General features: G+C 44.8%; 1 protein-coding gene across 1 annotated transcript in view; it reads right to left on the bottom strand.

The window, feature by feature from the left end:
- The window catches only part of PEX14 (peroxisomal biogenesis factor 14), a 141,741-nt gene that overhangs the window by 71,776 nt on the left and 49,826 nt on the right, over positions 1 to 20,139 (bottom strand). Inside the window, exon 3 of the mRNA XM_069544753.1 lies at positions 19,257 to 19,341. Within this exon, the coding sequence (XP_069400854.1) occupies positions 19,257 to 19,341 (85 nt within the window). The remainder of the gene's footprint in view (positions 1 to 19,256; positions 19,342 to 20,139) is intronic.

The following is a 20,139-nucleotide window of genomic DNA, read 5'->3' on the forward strand; positions in this document are numbered from 1 at the left end:
CAGCGCACACCGATGCCTCTGGGCCTCCAAGGGGACGATTATCACACTGTAACCAGCGTCCCCGGGGCTCCTTATTAGTATAATAGAAACCCTGCCTGCTCTCATAGAGACCACAGAGACTGGGAGCCTAAAAAGACCACATGAGTCTCAGCACACCACCCCCCACCCCAGTCACCAAAGAGCACATGGCCTAATGAGGGATGTGGGGACAGATGGGCAGGCCCCACCTCTGCCGCGCATCAGCCTGTCCTGTGGAATTCCGATCGCAGCTGCCAAGCTATGGGAATATCTACGGAGAGACAGAGCAGCCTGCAGAGGGGCAGGGCATGCATAAAGCCCTAAACTCTGCCAGGGGCACAGAAAGGACCCCGCCAATGGCAGTGAACATTGGCAGGGGAGCCCTGTCTGGAGAAGGCTGCCCCTGGCCATTGCTTATGCCCAGCGTTCTGCGGAACGTCCACCCTTTGTGAGCACCAGACAGAGGAGCTGGAATGTTTTGTCCTGCAGAGTCTGCGCTGTGTGCATTCTTCAAAAGTCCGCTTTCTTCCTTCCCCTAATTCCTGTCTCTCTCTTTCTCCATCTGTCTCATCCTGTCTCTCAGATCTATTCCGGTGAGTCCCAGAGGGCCAGAGTGAAGCAAGTTCTACAGTTCTGATGCAACACCCGGCCACAGGTGAGGCCCCAGCTCTTCTGAAAACGTAATGAACGGGCAACAGCAGCTTGTGTGCTTCTTGACAGCACACAGGTGCTGATAAATATCGACCTCCAGGGCATTCCTGGTAAACACGGCCCCAGCGTCCCACCAGCATGGGCACCAGCGTGCACATGCACGCACATGCGCACACACACACACACACACTTGTGCGCGCACACACTCACACCTTCTCAGCTCTGCTCTCACACATCAAAAACAAATTATTTAACTATTCTCTTCCCTGAGGATTAGAGCTCTAATTTCAAACACACAGCTCCCTGGCTTGTCTCACACATGCAGCATTCTGATAGGTTATATGCTGCCATTTAATTACCATAATGAGAGGTGCTTTTTTTGGGTTTCCTTAAAGGTTGATTTTTTTCCCTCTCTTGTTTTACCCTGAAAATCATTTTTAACATGTTTTCATCCATAATTTTCCACATCCTTCTCACCACTATGTACACAGGGAAGAAAGGAGAAAGACTTAAAAAGAGTTTCTCAGAGGTTAATGGATAACAATACCAAAGGTTCAAATTTTTTTAAATTTAACATTTATTTAAAGTTTTTAATGACAAAAAGAAAAGGCAGAAGGAAGAGGCGAAAGCCAGCAAAGTGAACTAATACAGTGAGGGTCTCAGACAGAAATGGTCAGTGACAGATGAGGTGTGGCTGGTGTAAGTTACTGGGGGACGGAGGGTCAGTCCTGCAGGTGGTTTTAGTGGGAGGCAGGAGGGTTGAGACCCAGAGATAGCTGGATATGCTTAAGGCAGCCTCAAATCAAGCCCTGTGCTGGGAAGATCCCCTGGAGAAGGGAATGGCTACCCAGTCCAGTCCTCTTGCCTGGAGAATCCTGTGGACAGAGGAGCCTGGCGGGCTACAGTCCATGGGGTCGCAAGAGTCAGAAGTGACTGAGCACACATGCAGATCAAGCAAGGAGGCTGTTTTCCATAGAAAGACTAGACAAATGAACAAGATGCCTACAGAAAAGAAATCTGCTTTCAGATATACTGAAAAGTTTACAACTATACACTCTTCAAAACTGCAGATCAGAATTCAGGCCAACACGAGTCGACTTCACAGCGCCACACACAGGACTGGGTGGAGCTGCGTGGCGCCTGAGGCTGCAGTGCTTGGGAAGGCAGATACCTCCAGCCACAGTGGCCGAGAGTCCTTCAAGGGAGAGGGGCCAGCACCAGGGGAAGGGCCAGAGGAAGGGAACCACTCTTGTCTAGCCCTCTTACAAGTGACCAGAAACTAGCATGTCTCCCAGGAAGACAGCCGGGCTAACCAGCTATCAGGCGCTACCCGGGGCTCTTCCACCCTCACTCCTGTTGGAACCTCTGACCGCTAGGCTCTTTGCCTTAGCCCCACACCTTTTACCCCTCTGACTCATCGATTTGCAGGAGTTAAGGTTGCTACCAGGGAACCCAGGTACCTGCAGGGTCAGGTCACTGTAACCGCCGTGTCTTATAGTGTGCGGGGAGCCCCTGAGGCCACATTACACAAAGCCACCTGTCACAAACAAAAACATCAGTGGAAATACACACAAACATGACCGAAACAGACAAACTCAGAGAGGAACAGTTAAGGAGCAAGTGCCAGGGGAGAGAGCTTTCTGGAGAATGAGTTTTCAGTGACAGGTGGGGGCAGCAGCCCGCAACGACCATGGTCCGATTCAGTGGGACACGCTTCTTGGCAGGAGAGGCAGGTTTTTCCAAGAACGTGGACAGGCCTCTCACTGAGAAGCCATTTCCAGATAAAACAACACTTGCTTCACAAATGCCAACTTCTTTTTCTTTAGAGAGCCTCAGATTTCAGCGACACCACTTCACAACGTCTATGTGGAGAAAGTGAGGCTATCAGTCACCCAGTGGAAGCAACTTCGAAAGCTAAGGGACTGACACTGCACAGCCTGACAAGGGCAGTGGCATAGCCTGACTGGGGTCTCCAAGCGCAAAACGCCTGGCCACATCACAGGGGTCTGTCGGCTTCCTTCCTCTTTCCCTCCCACTATCTCCAACTCTGGGTCTGGAACTCTTCTCACTCCTTCATCCACTCTTCGCCAGGCCAGTTCCCAGGCCAAAAACTCTGGACAGTGAGCACAGATGCCTCCCTCTCCTTCACTCCTTGAATCCTGTCCACTCTACTTCCTCACCCTCCCTAATCCAGCACCTTCTCTACTCTTGTGACTGCCCTTCTCCCCTGAATTCTGGCAGTGAGCTCCTAAGTGCCCACCCAACTTGAAGAGTGAGCTTCGGAAACATAAATGGGACCCATTACTATGCCACACAGAAGTCTTCAACGGCTTCCCCACCGTCCACACACTAAAGTCCAAGCCCTTGTGCTCACGCACAGAAGTTCTGACCCTGGCTGCCTGCCCAACTTACCAGCCTGCTTCCTGATTCTCTGAATCACTTCTTCCTTTGGAGACTGTGTTCCCATCCCATCCTGGCATGGATTAAAGTCACCACCATTCCCCAAACCCTAAAGACAACTAATCCTCTAGAAGGACTCTTACAAGGGTAACCTCCTCATTTTTTAACCCATCCCCACTAGTCCTCCTCACCCACCATGGAACCAATCACTCCCTCTTCTGGGCCTCTATACGTATACTTATTACAGCACCTGTAACATTTTATCATCCATCCTGCACTTGTTCGCATACTGTGGAATCACACTAGACTAATGTTAAACCTTATTTTTGTAATTTCAGTACTTAGCACAAATGTTGGGACACAAAGAAAATGTACATTTAATAAATGGTCAGTGGATGGATGATTTTTCCACTGTATCATATTGCCTTTGTATGCAACACTGTCTGGGAACCAACATTTTTTGGTTACCTATGTAGATATATACATAATATATATAATAATAATATAAATAATAGATATATGAAAAGGAGAGATAAAACTTGAAGCAAACGATTCTAAAAAGCAGATTAAAAACTCTTTATGTTTCATTTAAAGATGCATTACAACTTCCTGATTGTGCTTCTGTTAGACTAACAGTGAAATTGTTTCACATCCCCAGTCCCACACTCGTTGGAGAGGGAGTACAGCTACAGGGAATTAAAGGAAAACTGGTTTAAACTTTCACGATAAATATTTACAAGTAAACAGCTGAGAACTAACTGTACCTGTGTACTCTTGGTTCACCATGAGATCCTTTTAAACAAATATCTACCATTCCCTCAAAACAGAATAATTACGATGAGCCCGTGTGAGTGCTCAGCCTACAAGATATACATTAACTGTCCCGGTACCACCTGGTAATAATCTCAAGGCCAAACCTGTACCACCGGGGCAAGGCTTCCTGTGGTGCCAGACTGCAGCATTCTGCACGCTGACATTCGAGGTGAGGGAGGCACATGCTGCTCTGCAAAGGTTCGACTCCTCAGAGTGGATCTTAAAGGTGAGGCAGGCGGCTCAGGAGAAAGTCGATTTAATTTGTTTAACATCGTAAAAAGGGACATTTCCACATGGGCAGCAAGGACATGAATATCATGTGTGTATGGCAGAATTATAAACGCATTTTTGGCGAAATTCAATAAAGCTGATTCTACTGCATAAGGTCAGCAATTTACTATAAAAAATGATATGATTGCAATTTTTAATATAACCCATGTATTTGCGGCAAGATGCTCTGGAAGATTGTGCAATGTAACCATTCGACCTCTCCGCCGGTGCAGAGACAGGCCTGTTTACCCTTTCTTGTCCTGATAAAAGCCTCGGTACAGAACAACAAAGTCAACGACACTCACTAGCAGAGCCGTCCTCCCCAGGTCTGAACCTTCCTCTTCTCGAACACTACACCACAGACTCTCTGGGTTGAACCCTCGTGGAAGACAGCAAGACAATCTCCAGAACTAAAGAGGACGAAAATTAAATTCATCTTCTATTCCTGATAATAGAAATGTATACGAAATGGCATGGATAAAATAAATAATCTCATTTCTAATAATACGATTCTTTGGGGAGAGCTCCCTGGTCCATGTGAGCGGACGATGCACTGAAACTCAATGATTCAGTGAGGACAGAAGCACGTTTCTCAAATGTGGTGGACTCCTGTTAATCTCCACGCTCACATGCACATTTTTTGGAGGAAATAACCCAGGTTACCGTGAAGATGAAATGAGCAAATGCATATGAGAACGCTCTTAAATTATAAAGTAGAACACACAGGCTGGGGGTGATCACATGGTCTGTATCTGTCGTCTCAGGCTTGTTCATAAATCACAGTCCCTGCGTTTCTAAGCAGTTGCCACAGTCTCATCACCAGGTTCTCTGAGGGCATGGACCACCTGTGCCCCAACTGCACTTCGCACAGCGCTCAGCAGACATGAGACTAGGAATGCATGGTGAGCAGAGCTGAGCTTGGTGACTGGTGATACGAAAGACTCCAGATTAGGGGATATGGAACTCCAAAAGAACCTTCCCCCCAACCCCATCCCAACAGCATCTCCAGATGGAAGCTGGAAAGGGCTCCCTCTTCTCACTCACAGCTACAGCCTGACCACAGGTTTCCAGGTCAAGTCAATGTCCTTTCCTACCTCGGAGTCTCTGAGCTGGCTGTCCTTCTGCTCTCATTCTTCACATTCTAGTTTCAGTGATCCTCCCAAAGCAAGCCTTCCCCTGCCCTATCAAAATTCTTTTACTCTTAATCACAGCACCTTGCTTACTTGTAACAGTTTTTGCACATTTCAGATTTCTGGAGAAGTCTGTCTCTATCCCAGACTGCTGTTTTATTTACCAGTATATATTCAGCCCCCAGGACCAGCACAGTAAGAGAAATATGCACTCAATAAATACTTGGATGGATGAACAAATGAATGATAAAAATCTTTCAAAGTCAGGCATTAAAGGCTTCCAGAGAATAATTTTCCGTTATTTCTATTTTGGTACTTAGTCTCCTCTTTGTAGGACTGCATAAAGGAGAGCCTTTTGATTGAAAAAAAAAAAGTAAGTAAATACCAGAAATGGACTCAAAAGAGAGGTCATCATGAAGCTCCATATTTACTCTCTTCCAATTACACTCTGTACAAATTAGCTCCGTTTGTAAAGTTAAACTGATTTTTTAAACTGCCTCTTCTTCAAACTCAACCTGTGTTCTTTCGGCCAAGACCCCAAATTTTGCAATTAGAATAATTTAATTGACAATTCTGTTTGTGACTCAGAAAGCAGGAGAGGGTATGTCTTTGTTCTTCAGCTTCACAGGTTCACCACTGTCAGTGGTAAAATATTTTTCTTGTTGGCTAAGAGTATAGATCCAGCTTGAAGCCAAAAACGGAGTGGAAAAGAGCCCCATTCCTATGCACTGTAGGTTTCATTGAAAAGATGACATTTCTGTGGTTGTGATATTTAATTTATCACAGAGGGGCATGATTTTTTTCCCCTGAAATGCCATGATAAGGTAAACTTCAACTTTATGAATGAAAGCTTTTGCAATCATGTAACAAACTGAAAATCTACACAAAACTTAAAGACCACCCTATCACTAAAGACAATCTACTCAACAATCTAATTACAGAAAGATTACTTTAAAGGGCTGTAAAACTAAAAAGAATAATTAACAGTAAGAGACTAGTGCCTTCCCAAGTCATCTTCTGTCTGATGAAAAGGGCGAGATCTGAGAAGAATAGCTCCTATCAGAATGTTTTAGAAACCAAACATAGGTCTGTTTAAAGTGGAAGGGAAAAATCAGTACAGTCATTCAGTTCTTAGCACAAGTTAAATATAAGCTGGCATGTGTGTATGTGTGTGAGTGTGTGCACCTGCACATATGTGTAAAGAGAGAGTACACCCCATCATTCTATCCACTGAGGACCTTTAGTGAGTTACTCTACTCCAAAGATGGAGAAAACATAAAGCTGCTGACTGACCAACTCAGCAAGCCTACAATGAAAAGTACATTTAAAACCATACTAACTTATGTTCCACAAACCAGACACTGTAATACACACACACACACACACAATATGTAATACACATACACACACAGAGCAGCAGCAGATAAATTTATTTTTAGAAGGCAGAGACTCAAAAATGTTAATTTAACAATGGATTAGTTAATGAATGAATACTATCCAAAGTTAATTAAGAATCTTTCTAATTATAGTCCAATCAACATAAAATATTTTTCAGGAGACAGTCTTAAGTTCTACCTTATGTTAAACTTCAGAAGTCTCCACTTCCAACATTTTCCAACAGACCCACAGATTCCGCAGTTCCTCTGGTGAAAATTCCCTCACCTACCCTTAGTAGACAAACCTCCTTTAAAATCATCTCAGAAAAGCTAGCGATGTGATACAGAACACATCAGCATTTATCTCTGGGACAAACTGGAGATGTATCACTACTGCTTTTCTTAACAACTAAAGGCCCAGGTCTTCTCAAAAACAGTTAACTAAAAACGTATCCTGCCCTCAAACATACACACAGTCTGCTCTGTGTTGAATGAAATACTTTAGATTTACAAATAAACCACTGCCACCTGCTTCCAGACTGGAAAGGCAAACTCTCTTTTGCTTGACTCTTTTTTATTAGCATGGTTTGAAACAAACTAAATGTTTCCCTCATTTTGTAGGCTGTTATGGAAAGAGCTTGAAAAATACCAAGTTCTTAAACCTTCAGTAAGAAAGGGGCAAACCACTTTCTTACCCAAGAAGGGAATGGCAAACCACTTCAGCATTCTTGCCTTGAGAACCCCATGAACTGTATGAAAAAGCAAAAAGATATGGTCACAAACAGTCGGATACGACTGAGTGACTGAACAACAACAAAGAGAGAGGCTTGTGACATCAGTGTGTTTGTACCCTGTTTGGGGCTAACTATGTTGTTGCATTTGTGAATCTCCTTTCTTCTATGGATTCCTCCAATAGCACTCAGCATCCAGCCCTTCTTTCTAGTGGGGCTTCTGGTGTCAGAGAGGCTGGCACACCCACAGCAACACTTACCTCGGCAGCTAGAGCTCTGGCTGGGGATTAGGTGCACTCACAGGTGATTCAGAAAGCAGAAATGAGACCAAAGACCTGTATCCGCTACTTCTGAGTGCTGCAAACATCAGCAGATCATCAACGGAACACTGGAAACACCATGGTTTCCTACTACAGTCCAATCTCTAGCCTCCAGCTTCACTTGTGGGGGTCAAGAGGCAATTTTGTCAGAGTTGGAAGCCAAGTTCCTATTCCAGTGTCCTGTCACTCACTGTCTTTATGGATGTAGGGATGTCCTGCGGTGGCAGCAGCAATGACATCCTGATCTCTGGACATAGCTAAAAGGGTGTGCTCCTTTAAAAAAAAAAAAGTATCTATTTGGCTGCATCGAGTCTAGTTTCAGCACGGGGGATCTTTCGTTGCAGTGCTCAGGCTTCTTCAGTTTCGCCTTGCAGGCTTAGTGTCCCGGCGGCATATAGGATCTTAATTCCCTAACCAGGGATCAAACTCCCCTGCACTGGAAGGTGGATTCTTAACCACTGGAACAGCAGGGAAGTCCCTAAAAGGGTATGACTCAAAAGTCCCAGTGGTAGCCTCCTGGGCCCTTACTTTCCTGGCTGAGCAGAGGGAGCAGCCTTCCCAGAGAGCCCTTCAATGTCCTGGAAGTCACCCCTGGAAGCCTGGCTTTGTGTCCATTCCTTTGGCCCTTTCAACAAATGAGGAAATGCCCAACTTCTTACATTAAATCACTCTCTGACCAGAATTTCAAGAGGTTCCTGTAGCCTGAATTTTTCTGATACCAACAAGTTTATCTTTTTAACACAGAAAGTGAAAGTCGCTCAGTTGTGTTCAACTCTTGGCGACCCCATGGACTATACAGTCTGTGGAATTCTCTAGGCCAGAATACTGGAGTGGGTAGACTTTCCCTTCTCCAGGGGATCTTCCCAACCCGGGGATTGAACCCAGGCCTCCCACATTGCAGTCTCCTGCATGCCAGTGTAGCACTTTATTTATTCATAAAATGTTATGTTTTTAATATAACATTACAGCAAAATGGTTCTAGCCTACTAAGAATATACCTTCTAAAAGGACGTGTACTGCTGATCGCTGTCATCATTAATTAAGCCATGATTTTAGTGCCAGGCACTCTGCTAAGCACTTCTCACACTATTTTCATCTGACTTCTACGAGAAGCTTTTGCAGTAAATGCTATCATTAACCCCATTTTACAGATAAGGAAACCACAGCAGAGTGAGGTTAAGAATTTTACCCAGGGCTACACAGTCAGAAAATGGTGAAGCTGGGATTGGAACCCAAGCAGTCTAGGCCCTATTGCCTCCCCAGCTGAAGTATCTCAAACCTGACAGGTTATTTAGTTACTCCAAAAGAATGCTTCCAAAGTCATGTGGTATTGCTACTGGAGACAAGCTACAAATAAAACACCTGCAAGTTCCTTCTCTCCAGGCTCAAAACCCTAATACACTCACCCACCACTGGTGACAACAGAAGATGGTAGAACCACTTTTGAAAACAGTTTGGAAGTTTCCTAGAGAGTTAAACATGTAACCATCATATGATACATACAGTCTATCCCTCAGTTCTGCCTGAGAGAAAAGGAATTACAGGTCTCTACAAAGACTTATACAGAAATGTTAAGAGCAGCTTTAATTTTTAATAGCTAAAAACTGGAAACAATTCCAATGTCCATCAACAGGTGAATGGATAAACAAATTGTGGTATAACCAAAGCAAGGGAATACTATTCAGCAAAAAAAGGGATGAATCACTCATACATGTAACAACATGGGTGAATCTCTATCATGCTGAGTAAAAACAGCCAGGCCCAAAACGGGATACATACTACATGACTCCATTTATATAAAATTCTAAAAAATGCAGATGTCCCTGGTCGTACAGTGGATAAGAATTCTGTCAGTGCAGGGGACACGAGTTAACCCCTGGTCCAGGAAGATTCCACATGCTGCAGAGCAACTACACCCGTGAGCCACAGCTGCTGAGCCAGGGTGCCTAGAGCCCGTGCTCTGCAACAAGAGAAGCCACTGCAATGAGAAGCCCTCACATTGCAATGAAGGGTAGCCCCCGCCTGTCACAACTAGAGAAAGCCCTTGCAAAACAACGAAGATCCAGTGCAGTGCAGCCAAAAATTAATTAATTTTTAAAAAATTCCAGAAAATGCACTAATCTGTAGAGAATGAAAGCAGATCGGTGCTTACTGGGGAATCAGCACGTGCTGGAGCAGGGAGGAAGGAATTACAAAGGAGGACGAGGAGCTATATGGGGGGGTAATCGGTGTGTTATCTTTTTTTGGCCGCATGGGGTCTTAGTTGTGGCACACAGGATCTTTGATCTTTGCTGCAACACGTGAGTTGCTTGTAGTTGCAGCATGTGGGATCTAGTTCCCTAACCAGGGATTCAACCTGGGCCCCCTTGTGTTGGGAGCACAGAGTCTTAGCCACTGGACTGCCAGGGCAGTCCCAATGTGTTCATTATTTAACTGCAACAATGGTTTCACTGGTACACAAACATAGGTCAAATTTTAGAGTTGTACAAGTTAAGTATGTATATAGTTTACTTTATGTCAGTTATATCTCAGTAAAGCTGCTTAACATAATACAGCAACTCTGAGGGTCAACTTTGGTCCTGTCTCCTTCACCTCACACATCTCATCTACTACTGAGCCTGGCTTACTCCCTTTTTCTACATTGTCTGTAGTTCTGTCCTTCCTTTCCAAAAAATAGATGGTATGGTTCAAAGAACTCTAGGCATAAAACTTGGTTCTAGTTCTATTTCTGCCATTAATCTGCACTATTTAACGTTTCTGAGCCTCAGTTTCCTCACCTTTGAAATGGGAGATTAAATGCATTCATTCATTCAACAAATATCTATTAACCTGCTTATAACCACATGTATATGATTATAGTGAAGAAGAAAAGAACCCATCTCTGTGCTTTGTAAGCCACAAAGTTCTGCACATAGATATGTCATTTCTACTTCCATTTCTGCGGCTATTCCTTCCAAGTCCAGACTCTCTGCACCTAACAAAGGACTTGGCAGGACCTTCTTCATAGCTAGTCTTACCGACAGGCCAATTCAGTTTACACACTGAGCCTAGAGTAATGTCCTCAAGTACAGTCTCATGGAGTATTTCAACTGGCTCAGAAGTGCTCTCAACTATTAAATTTATCACATTGAGCCCTAACACTGGCTCCTCACTCACTGTCTACCTCACCAACCTTGTTTCTCTTCTTTCTGAGGACCCAATGGGCCAATCCAGCTAACCGCACATGGGTCGCCGTGTGAGCCTCCCTCACCAACAATGTCCTGCTCTGCCCATCCACACCCACTCCCTCCCTCAGTGCCTGGGTCAAAACTTAGTTCTGCTGACCTAAGTAACTTTGAAAAGAATGCTTTCGCTGGATTCTATAAGACTTAAAGACAAAAAGAACTGCATATAAATACTCTTTATATAAACACTAGAATACTGGTAAGACATTTAGGTAGCGATTCTGAAGCCATTTTCCATGTATGCTGCTGCTGCTAAGTCACTTCAGTCATGTCCGACTCTGTGCGATCCCACAGACGGCAGCCCACTAGGCTCCCCTGTCCCTGGGATTCTCCAGGCAAGAACACTGGAGTGGGTTGCCATTTCCTTCTCCAATTTCCATGTATGCAGGGCTGAACAAATAAATAAACTGAGGACTTACGAAGAAAAGACCTCCTTTTGAAACTTTCCCAGGTAAATGTCTTCTAACTATCACCCAATCACTTAACCTATTGTTCACTGGCCTGTGACCAAGGCTGCTATGCAACTGCTGAGAATGTCAGGAGGAGAAGACGCACTCACCCTCCTTGAGGTGCTGACAGCACTACCGAGCCTGCTACTCCATGGCTGCCTCGTCAGAGTCTGCTCACTTCTGCAGTACTATGTTTCACGGATAGACATTGGTACAGTTGATAAGCACTCGGCAGCCATTCCCACCTCCTAATGAGCCTCTCATCCATAAAGCAAGTATTTCATTTTTCTTTCATGAAGCCCTAATGTAATAATACTCTGCACACACCAGGCCCTGAATACAGGCTGATTACCTAAGCTACAGCCCAGGACCCACACCACATCCCACAATAACAACAAAAAAAAGCTAAGCCATACAGTGGACTCTTGAACAACACAGGTCTGAAGTGTGCAAGTCTACATACACATCAATTTTTCTCAGTAAATACCACAGTACTGCATGACCCGAGGTGGGCTGGATCCATGGATGCTGAACCCTGACAGAGGGCAGACTATGGGACTTGAGCCTCCATGGATGTTGTTAGCCCCTGCTGCTGACTGGGCCCTGGAACCAATCCCAGTGTGGATACTGAGGGATGACAGGCAGCCCCCCATATCCACAGGTTCAACCAAACATGGATTAAACGTTTTCGAGGAAAAAACTATTGAAAACTCCAAAGTGCCAAACTTGAATTTGCCGAACACAGGCAACTATTTACACACCATTTACATTGTACTGGGTATTATAAGTAAATTGAGAGATGATTTAAATGGGAGGATACGTAGGGTATAGGCAAATATGATATCCTTTGGGGGAGGTTTTGCAATCAATACCCGGGAAATACTGACGGACTGTACTTGATTTGAAAATAGATACTCACTTTCAAGTTTCTGAAGCTTTCCATTTATTTCAATGTTTATTTTGAATAAAAATTCAATTTATGAGCCCACATCCCTTTAAAAAATGAGATTAAAAAAAAAGATTATTTTAGAAAGAAAAGTATTTTTCATGTAACCAGTGACTAGAACGTCCCCTCAGAATACAAATCTGTGCCCAGTGTTCATAATTTGTGTTTTTTCTCTTATTAATTTCTTTCCATCTATGGTCATGTTTATATTTTAAAACAGTTCTCTTTTCTTTGGGGGTGGGGTGACATGATCTCCTGAAATCTTAATAAAAATATACCATAGCCTAGGTACTATACAGAAAATGTTTAGCACAGTGTCCAACAATATACAGGCAGAAATATTCCCTGATGCATTGTTTGAAACAAGAAGACAGGATTCAGCCTAAATGTCCCCTAATTTGGGACTGACTCAAAAAAATGATGATAGAGGAATACGATGGAGTACTATGCAGCCACTGACAAGAATGAGGCAAACCTGTGTGTGTTAAAGCGGAATGCAAGCCAAGATACAATGGCAAGCATAAGGTAAAGTGTGAAACATTTTACCACTGTATTTAAAAGGTGCTTATGTTATTAAACATTCATGTGCTTTTGTATGGATAGATCTTTGGAATGATACAGTAAGTTCCCTACATACAAACCTTTGTGAACTTTCAAAGACACGAGCCTGTGTGCCACTCCTGGATGCCGCTGTTGCTCTGTACTGTACTTTTCAGTGAATTAAAAATGTTTGCTTTATTTTTCTTGTGCTTGTTTTTTATGTACATATTATTTGTGTGAAAAGTATTACAAACCTATTAAAGTATGATATAATACAGCTGACTGTGTAGTTGGGCACCTAGGCTAACTTTGTTGGATTTAAGAATAAACGACTTAGGAAAGTGGCCTCGGAATGGAACTCATTCATATGTAGGGGACTGACTGTACACAGAAACTGTGACTAGCAGGATTCTCTAGGAAAGAGGATGGGTTCAGGGGCAGGAGTAAGAGATAACAGGACAACCTATTCTTCACTAGCTATCCTTCACTGTTTGAATTCTTAAAACCATGTACATATCTTGCTTTAAAATTTTTCCTTTTATCTTTAAAAATAAAAACAGTGCTCTATGTACATGGCGGTGCCACAGTTTTCCTCACAGTGTTGTTGCAGGCACACGAGTCAAGAAAGAAGGAGTCATTCTTCACTTTCAGAGAAAAGGCTCAAAACCACTCACTAAGTCTAGAAGAGCTATCTCCCCTCCCCTTCAAGCTCCTCTGTGCAGCTGTCCCCTGACTGCAGGGAGAGGAGTAGAAACACACTTGACTCAGCTGTCCAGGGAGAACAAGTGCTACTGGCTCCCCCTCTGAACGGGGAGGCCACAGTGATCAGCCAGCCGAGCTGCTGCAGCTCTCATCCTGAATGCTGAAAAAAATCTGCGGAGTTCAAGACAAGTGTGGATAACAAGGGGAGCAGGAAAATGGATGGGGGGAACACCAGTCAGGATGATGGATAAGCTGGTCCCGAACAGCGGGTGATGGGCATGCAGACGCAGGACTGGCAGGGAAGGAAGACTTCCGCTCACAACAGATGGATGGCGATGCTCAATCATCCTCAGGACGCAGGCGGCCGCCACACGCAGCCCGGCCTACTCCAGCTCTGGCAGTATCTCGCTCGTCCGCAGGGCAGCACGGCCTCCCCCAGAGGTTCTCTGTACTGGACCCCCATCGGGTCAGGGCAGGGCCAGGCCAGGGCAATGAGAGCAGGCAGCGCTTGAGTAAGACGCCGCTCGAGGGCAAGCTGAACCAACTCGCGGGGACTGACTGCTAATGGACTTCTGCCCTTGGCTTCCCCCAAACACCCCTTTTTGTCTCTCTCAGTAGCCCTCACTCCAGAGTAAGGCTTGCTCACGAGGGTGATCTGTTTGCCCAGGCCTTGAGGGGCAGGCTAGGATGTGGGATTCCAGTGTTAAAGCTGGGACAGTCCTGGGCAAATCAGAACCCGTGATCATCCTACTTATGGGCCACTGTCCTCCCTTTCTTCTCTCCCTCTTCATTGTCAGTGACAATCTAGATGGACCCAAGCTCTAAGCTCCCAACTGAGCAGAACCCCATGCAAAGGTCCCTGTGTCGTCCTCCAGTCACCCATGACTAGCAGAGAGCAAGGACTCAGTAAGAAAACTCATCCAACCCTAGTCTTCTCTCAGAATGGGAACGTCTGTGATAGGCAAGGTTCAATTATTCCAGAAAATGCAGAAATGCGTCTACATCTGGATCCTGCAATCCCTGTCTGTTTAGCAAAGAATGAGAAGGGCTGGATGGCCCCTCACAGAGCTGATACTGTTCTTTCCAGCTCAGCCGCAGGAGTTTCTGAGGATGAGGAGATAGGCCCTGATCAAGCATGGGGTGGAAGCTGGCAAGCTCTTCATCCCTGCCCCCTCCACGCTATCCACTGAACCCAAGCTCTAGAAAAAAAAAAAAACTGTGTTATAAAAATACTCTGGCTTTACTAAGACACATTAAAGAATTAATTATAAAGTAAAGCCGAAGGAGAAAATTAATTTTAGAAACACATGAGGTTACAATTTTTTTTTTTTCCTGGAGATGGGGGAGGAAACAGTTATTTTCGTTTTCATCCTGGGGGCACAAGCTGGGAGCTGTCCAGTCGATAACCTGGCCATCAGAACAAGGTTTGTAATTAAAAGGTCAGTGACCTGGAAAGCCAGGGCCCCACTCCCAGAGCTACTCAGTAATGACGGAGCTATTAAATTAAGACTGTTATGAAATCAATGCTAAAAAAGCTTTCATGGTAACGAGATTCCATTCAAGGACATGCAAACTACCTCATGAAATGGATGTAAATGATAAAAAAGAAAAGTCATAAAAGAGAGTTAAATTGAAATCTGTGTGAGAATCCACTCCCCCTTAAAATATTCCAGTGAGAGAAGCCCTTCACCTCTACCCCACTACCAAGGTTGAGACCAGCAGGTTTCTTCCTCAAGTTCATTTCCAGCAAGGAGGCAGTTTTGCTACTGGGGGTTCCGCTTCCAGGAACAGAAAAGAGATAAGATCTTGTTTCACCTTTTAGAATGAGGAAGCATGGTAGTAGTATGTTTTATTTGATTCGTTCTCCTTCACCCTCCCCCCAGCCATCTTCTATTTATTAGATGAAGGAGAATACAGTCCTTGATTTATACACTTGAGAAGGACAACGGTAAGCCAAAGGGTCAGTCAGCACCACCCAGGTCCCACCATGCAAAATCACACAGTAAAGCAGGCGACGCTGATCTCTTTTCTGGAACTCTGTCTTGCAACAGATATATGAGAAAAAGCTAACAGAGAAGTCTACCTCCCGCCATCTCATCTACGCCTTTACCCGCCACGAACAGGCTCCTCTCTCTTACCCACCTTATACTCCGCCTGCCAAACGTGTTTGGAAGCAGACTGCCTCCTACATTTTGTGGTTGGACAGGGTGTCAGATCAACATAAGGTTACTGACGGCAGCATCCAAGCCCCTAACTTTCTGGACTGATCCAACTGCTGTTTTTAAGTTACTCTAACCTCCTGGACTATAGCCTGCTTAAAGCCCCAGATACGATGCCTGCCTGGCAAGAACTGCTTCTATATATAGACCCATTCCTTCTATGAGGGCTTAAACCCCACACACCGTCCAATTATCTTCATGTGTGGCTGACTCCGCAATTGATGTCATCTGCAGAATCAAGTGGTTGGACGGAAAACAAAAACATTTATTCTAGTACTCTGAAGGTGAACAGCTGCTTTTCTCTTGCATCCAAAAAAATTCCCGATAAAAGAAAGAAATGTTGTAAATTACACAAACTGGCAGCACAAGCTTCAAAGAAAATGATAAATGATTCTAATAACTTCATGTTTCTCATTAATGACTCCATGTTCAGACTCTGAAGCATCCAAAAGAGATCTCAAAGAAACAAAAAATAAACAAACAAACAAAACCACAAAAGACCCTTGCAAACCCTATGCCATCAGCTCCCCCAGCTTCCCCAGCCCTGAAATCAGAGGGCACAGGTTAACCTGTCAGTTACAGTGGAGGGACCAGGCCCTTACTCAGGGCTGCAGCTTCACAATAAAACAAACTCAGCTGATGTTTTTAAAGTAACCCTCATTTTCCACTGAAGTGACATGCACTACAGGGACCTCGATTTCTATATTAAATATTAAATAATATTAAAAGAAAAACAAAATTGGATTTGCCTTTTCGGGAAAGAGATGTTTATTAAAAAAAGAGAAAGTCAAGATTATAATTCAAGACAGGGCTCCACTGCAATTCCCTGAAGTGACATTTGCTAGGAAAGCCAAGACTACAGTAGCTGTGAGCTCCCCAAACCCAGTGCTCCAACCCTCCACTGCAGCAAGTCCTGTGGGAGATAGGACTGGAGGAAGCCAGGACCTTGGTCCCTCCCCTCCAGACGCACTCCCCGCTCCCAAAGACCAGAGAGCCAACTCCCTTTCCTTCTCAACTACTGTTAGGGACAGGGCACAGGCTCACTCCTTTATAAGATCCCCTCCTCCCTCACCCCATTGGAGATGGTACCAAGCTCCGTGAACGTGATCTATGTGCACCTGACCCTGAGAACGGGAAATGTGAAAAGTGAAGTTTAAATCCACAGAGGGCTCTTCTTCCCCAGATGCCCATCAAACCTTGGAATTCTCTGCCCAGAAAAGGTCCTGCCAGAACCTACTCTATTGGGATTCAACTCGGAAATAGATAATTACTGACTGAAGCAGCGTTTTAGACGATAATGGAGGTGAGTGATTAAGTCCACGGACTCCAGGTTTAAGTGCAGGGTAAACTCTCTTTGGAAGAAAGGTAGGATGCCTCTCTGGTTTCCTGCTGCCTAACATTCTAAAAACTCTAAACCACATTCAGGGTCGAGAATGAATTCCGCCCACAACAAATACTCATCTCCTCCAGGTCTTCGCTCACATGTCACCCTCCCGGAGGGACACCTGCTAATCACCCCATTGAGAAGCACAATCCATTCCCACACGGCACCGGCTCCTTTCAGCCCACTACCCAGGCACTCCTCTCCATGGAACTTGCCATCTGATAAACAACGTTTTGTTTCTTCTTTTGCTGTCTGCCTTCCCCTGGTAGAACTCAAGCTCTGAGAGGGCAGGGGTTTTGTCTGTTCTGTTCTCAGCTCAGGGCAAACACTCTGAGCTGAATTAATTAAATGATGGTTGTTGGTTTTTAAAGGAGCAACAAATGACAGTTGTACAGGACAGTTTTCTACAGTAATTATTAGCCCACAAGTCAAAAGAAGTATTATTTGGCCCAGACTTTCTCTCTCTCTCTTTTTTTCTCTCCCTCTCCCAGTCAGGGATTTATTAAAATTAAACAGACTAGATGGAGCTCCTGATACTCAAACTGCTCAGCAAAGCCTGCAGTGGGGAAGTGCCGAGCAAACACCAGAGACATTTGTCTCTAAATTGCTCTAAATACCTTCTGCAAATGAAATTCTAACCCAGCTACGTTTGAGAGAAAATGAGGAATAACTGGTCATTGTCAGTGGAGGAGAAGATCAGGCAGTTATAATATTGCACAATATACTGGGCAAAGGATCTCTTGGCAACTATGGATTTTGTCTCAGGTTACCCCGGGTAATCAGCACAGCTTTTAGGCTCAGCTTTCCCCAGCTTCAATGCTTTGATGAGAGAGCTGAAACCCCTGAGCTTTTATGATTAATTACTCCCCATAGGTACACATATTTCAAGGAAAAATTCTTTTACAGCATGATGGCTGTGGAGTGGAAGGGCCAGCCACTGCACTCCAAATTTTAATAATCTCCTACTGTTGGGGGTGGGGGGAACCGGGATGCCGCCAGGAAGTGCCCCTTATCAACTCAATCACAGTCAGGGATTGGCCCTGAGGCTGCCTCTAAACAGCTGCCTGTGAATGAAACGCTTGGGCTGATCCCGCCCTAACCCTGTGAGCGCAGCCCTGGGACCCAGCTTTACATGGTCCGAAGCGTCACTTCAGTGGGATACCATGGAGCAGACCTAGGAAACACCACCAAGCCACGCCCTCTTCCATTTCAGCCACTAATGATTTAAGCTCAAAACCCAGACTTTTGAGACCAACATTCCAGTTCCTTAAAGAGTCTTGTTTGGAGTAGGGGGTGGGGGGGGCAGGTGGGGGAGGGGTGGTGTGCAGGGAGAGCAGAGATAACTCACTTCCCCTCACACATAGTGTTTAAGGGCCTTTAAACAACTTCCTAGCTTTCCAGAAAATTTGACATGCAAAGAATGAAAAGAATGCAAAGTATCTAATTTCTTTGTTTGATAAGCTTTTTTTAAAATATATATTTCACAAAAAAAGAAACATATCTTAAATTTCAATAAAACCAAGAGACTCTGTCTGCTTCAGACAATATTGAATTTGTCAAGATCCATTTAATCCCTGCTTACAGAAATACCATAAAACTAGTAATTTACCACTTTAATCTGTAAATCAGACTGACCCCAGACTTGACCTTAACCTGACCTTGTTTAGTCATCTCATTTCCCTCGTCCTTCATTCATCTCTTTCTTCCTCATTCTTTACTGAGGCAGCTAACTTCATAATCTAAGGCCAATCTTTCTGCAGCCACGGCCATGATCAGAACAGACCACAGGGCGGGAGTCCCCCCTGGTCTTCTCCCCGGGCCTCTTCTGCTGCTGAACACAGCTGATACCAGGCTGCCCTGGACCAAGTCGTCGGCCTTACATCTAGCGCTCAATTACCTGAATCCTAGCATCTCTGCTCTACTGTAAGAAAAGAAGCATGCGTTCCCACTGGGGGCCTCCTTCACCCCCACTCCCACACCAGTGGGGCAGTCACAGGAGATCAGTCATCATACGGCAGCTGCTGTCCACCCCGCCCCAGCCCCGCTCCGCAGGCCACTGAGCATGGCCACAGGGAACCTGTACCTTTCTTCTTAAGGAACGCTCTCCTGGTCGCAAGTGGGCTCTGGCGGACCCGAGAGTTCTGTAGAAACTTCACTGCTGTGGCAATCTGGTAGGGGAAATAAAACAAAGAAGAGGAGGAAATGTCAACAGTCTACATTTCAAGATTAAGAATCCTACACGTTTACCCCAGGTCCATAGAAATAAGCGCAATACTGGGGTCAAACTAACCAGTTATTTCTCACATGTAAAATCTGCTTAAATTAAAGACTCTGTTGGTCCCCTACCATCACTGGCCTCCTATATCTGGTTCTATCAAATCTAATCCCCTCAGCCCAGCTTTTAAGACCCGCAGTAATAATTTCCTGTTCTCCCTGTTTGAGCTGACTCCTCACACCCCTCAGCAGGGAGCCCTCCCTGGCCACACTTACCCATGTCGCTCCATTTGTGTCCATGCTACGCCCTTTTTTCTAGAAGGCCTTCCCTTCCAGCCTCTACCAGTGTAAACACTGCACATGCAGCAGCAGCCCAGGCCTGCTATAGGCTGTTCTAACTCCGATAAGTCTTCCCTGAATAAGCAAGCCATCTGATTTCCCCATTCTCTTCAGTTCTTTGGTGCAGCTGGTGAGTGCCATATAGCTGAAGACACAAGTCTATTGTCTTCTAATGTTCAGGCTGCCTCTACAGAACCTGGCGAAGCAGTGAGCATCCACTGGCTGGGAAGACTTACATAAGTCACAGCCACTCACACTTGTCTCTCTTATGCAATGGAGCCAAATTCTAAAGAGCCTTCAAAGGACAAATTTTAGGGTTTCATGGCTAAAAGCTGACAGACTAAAAGATTATCTACCTACCTCTGGAAACAATATTATTTAAAGAAATCTATGGATCTACAAATGAGCCAACT

Source organism: Ovis canadensis, chromosome 12, assembly GCF_042477335.2.
Source record: "Ovis canadensis isolate MfBH-ARS-UI-01 breed Bighorn chromosome 12, ARS-UI_OviCan_v2, whole genome shotgun sequence".
Taxonomy (NCBI): Eukaryota; Metazoa; Chordata; class Mammalia; order Artiodactyla; family Bovidae; genus Ovis; species Ovis canadensis.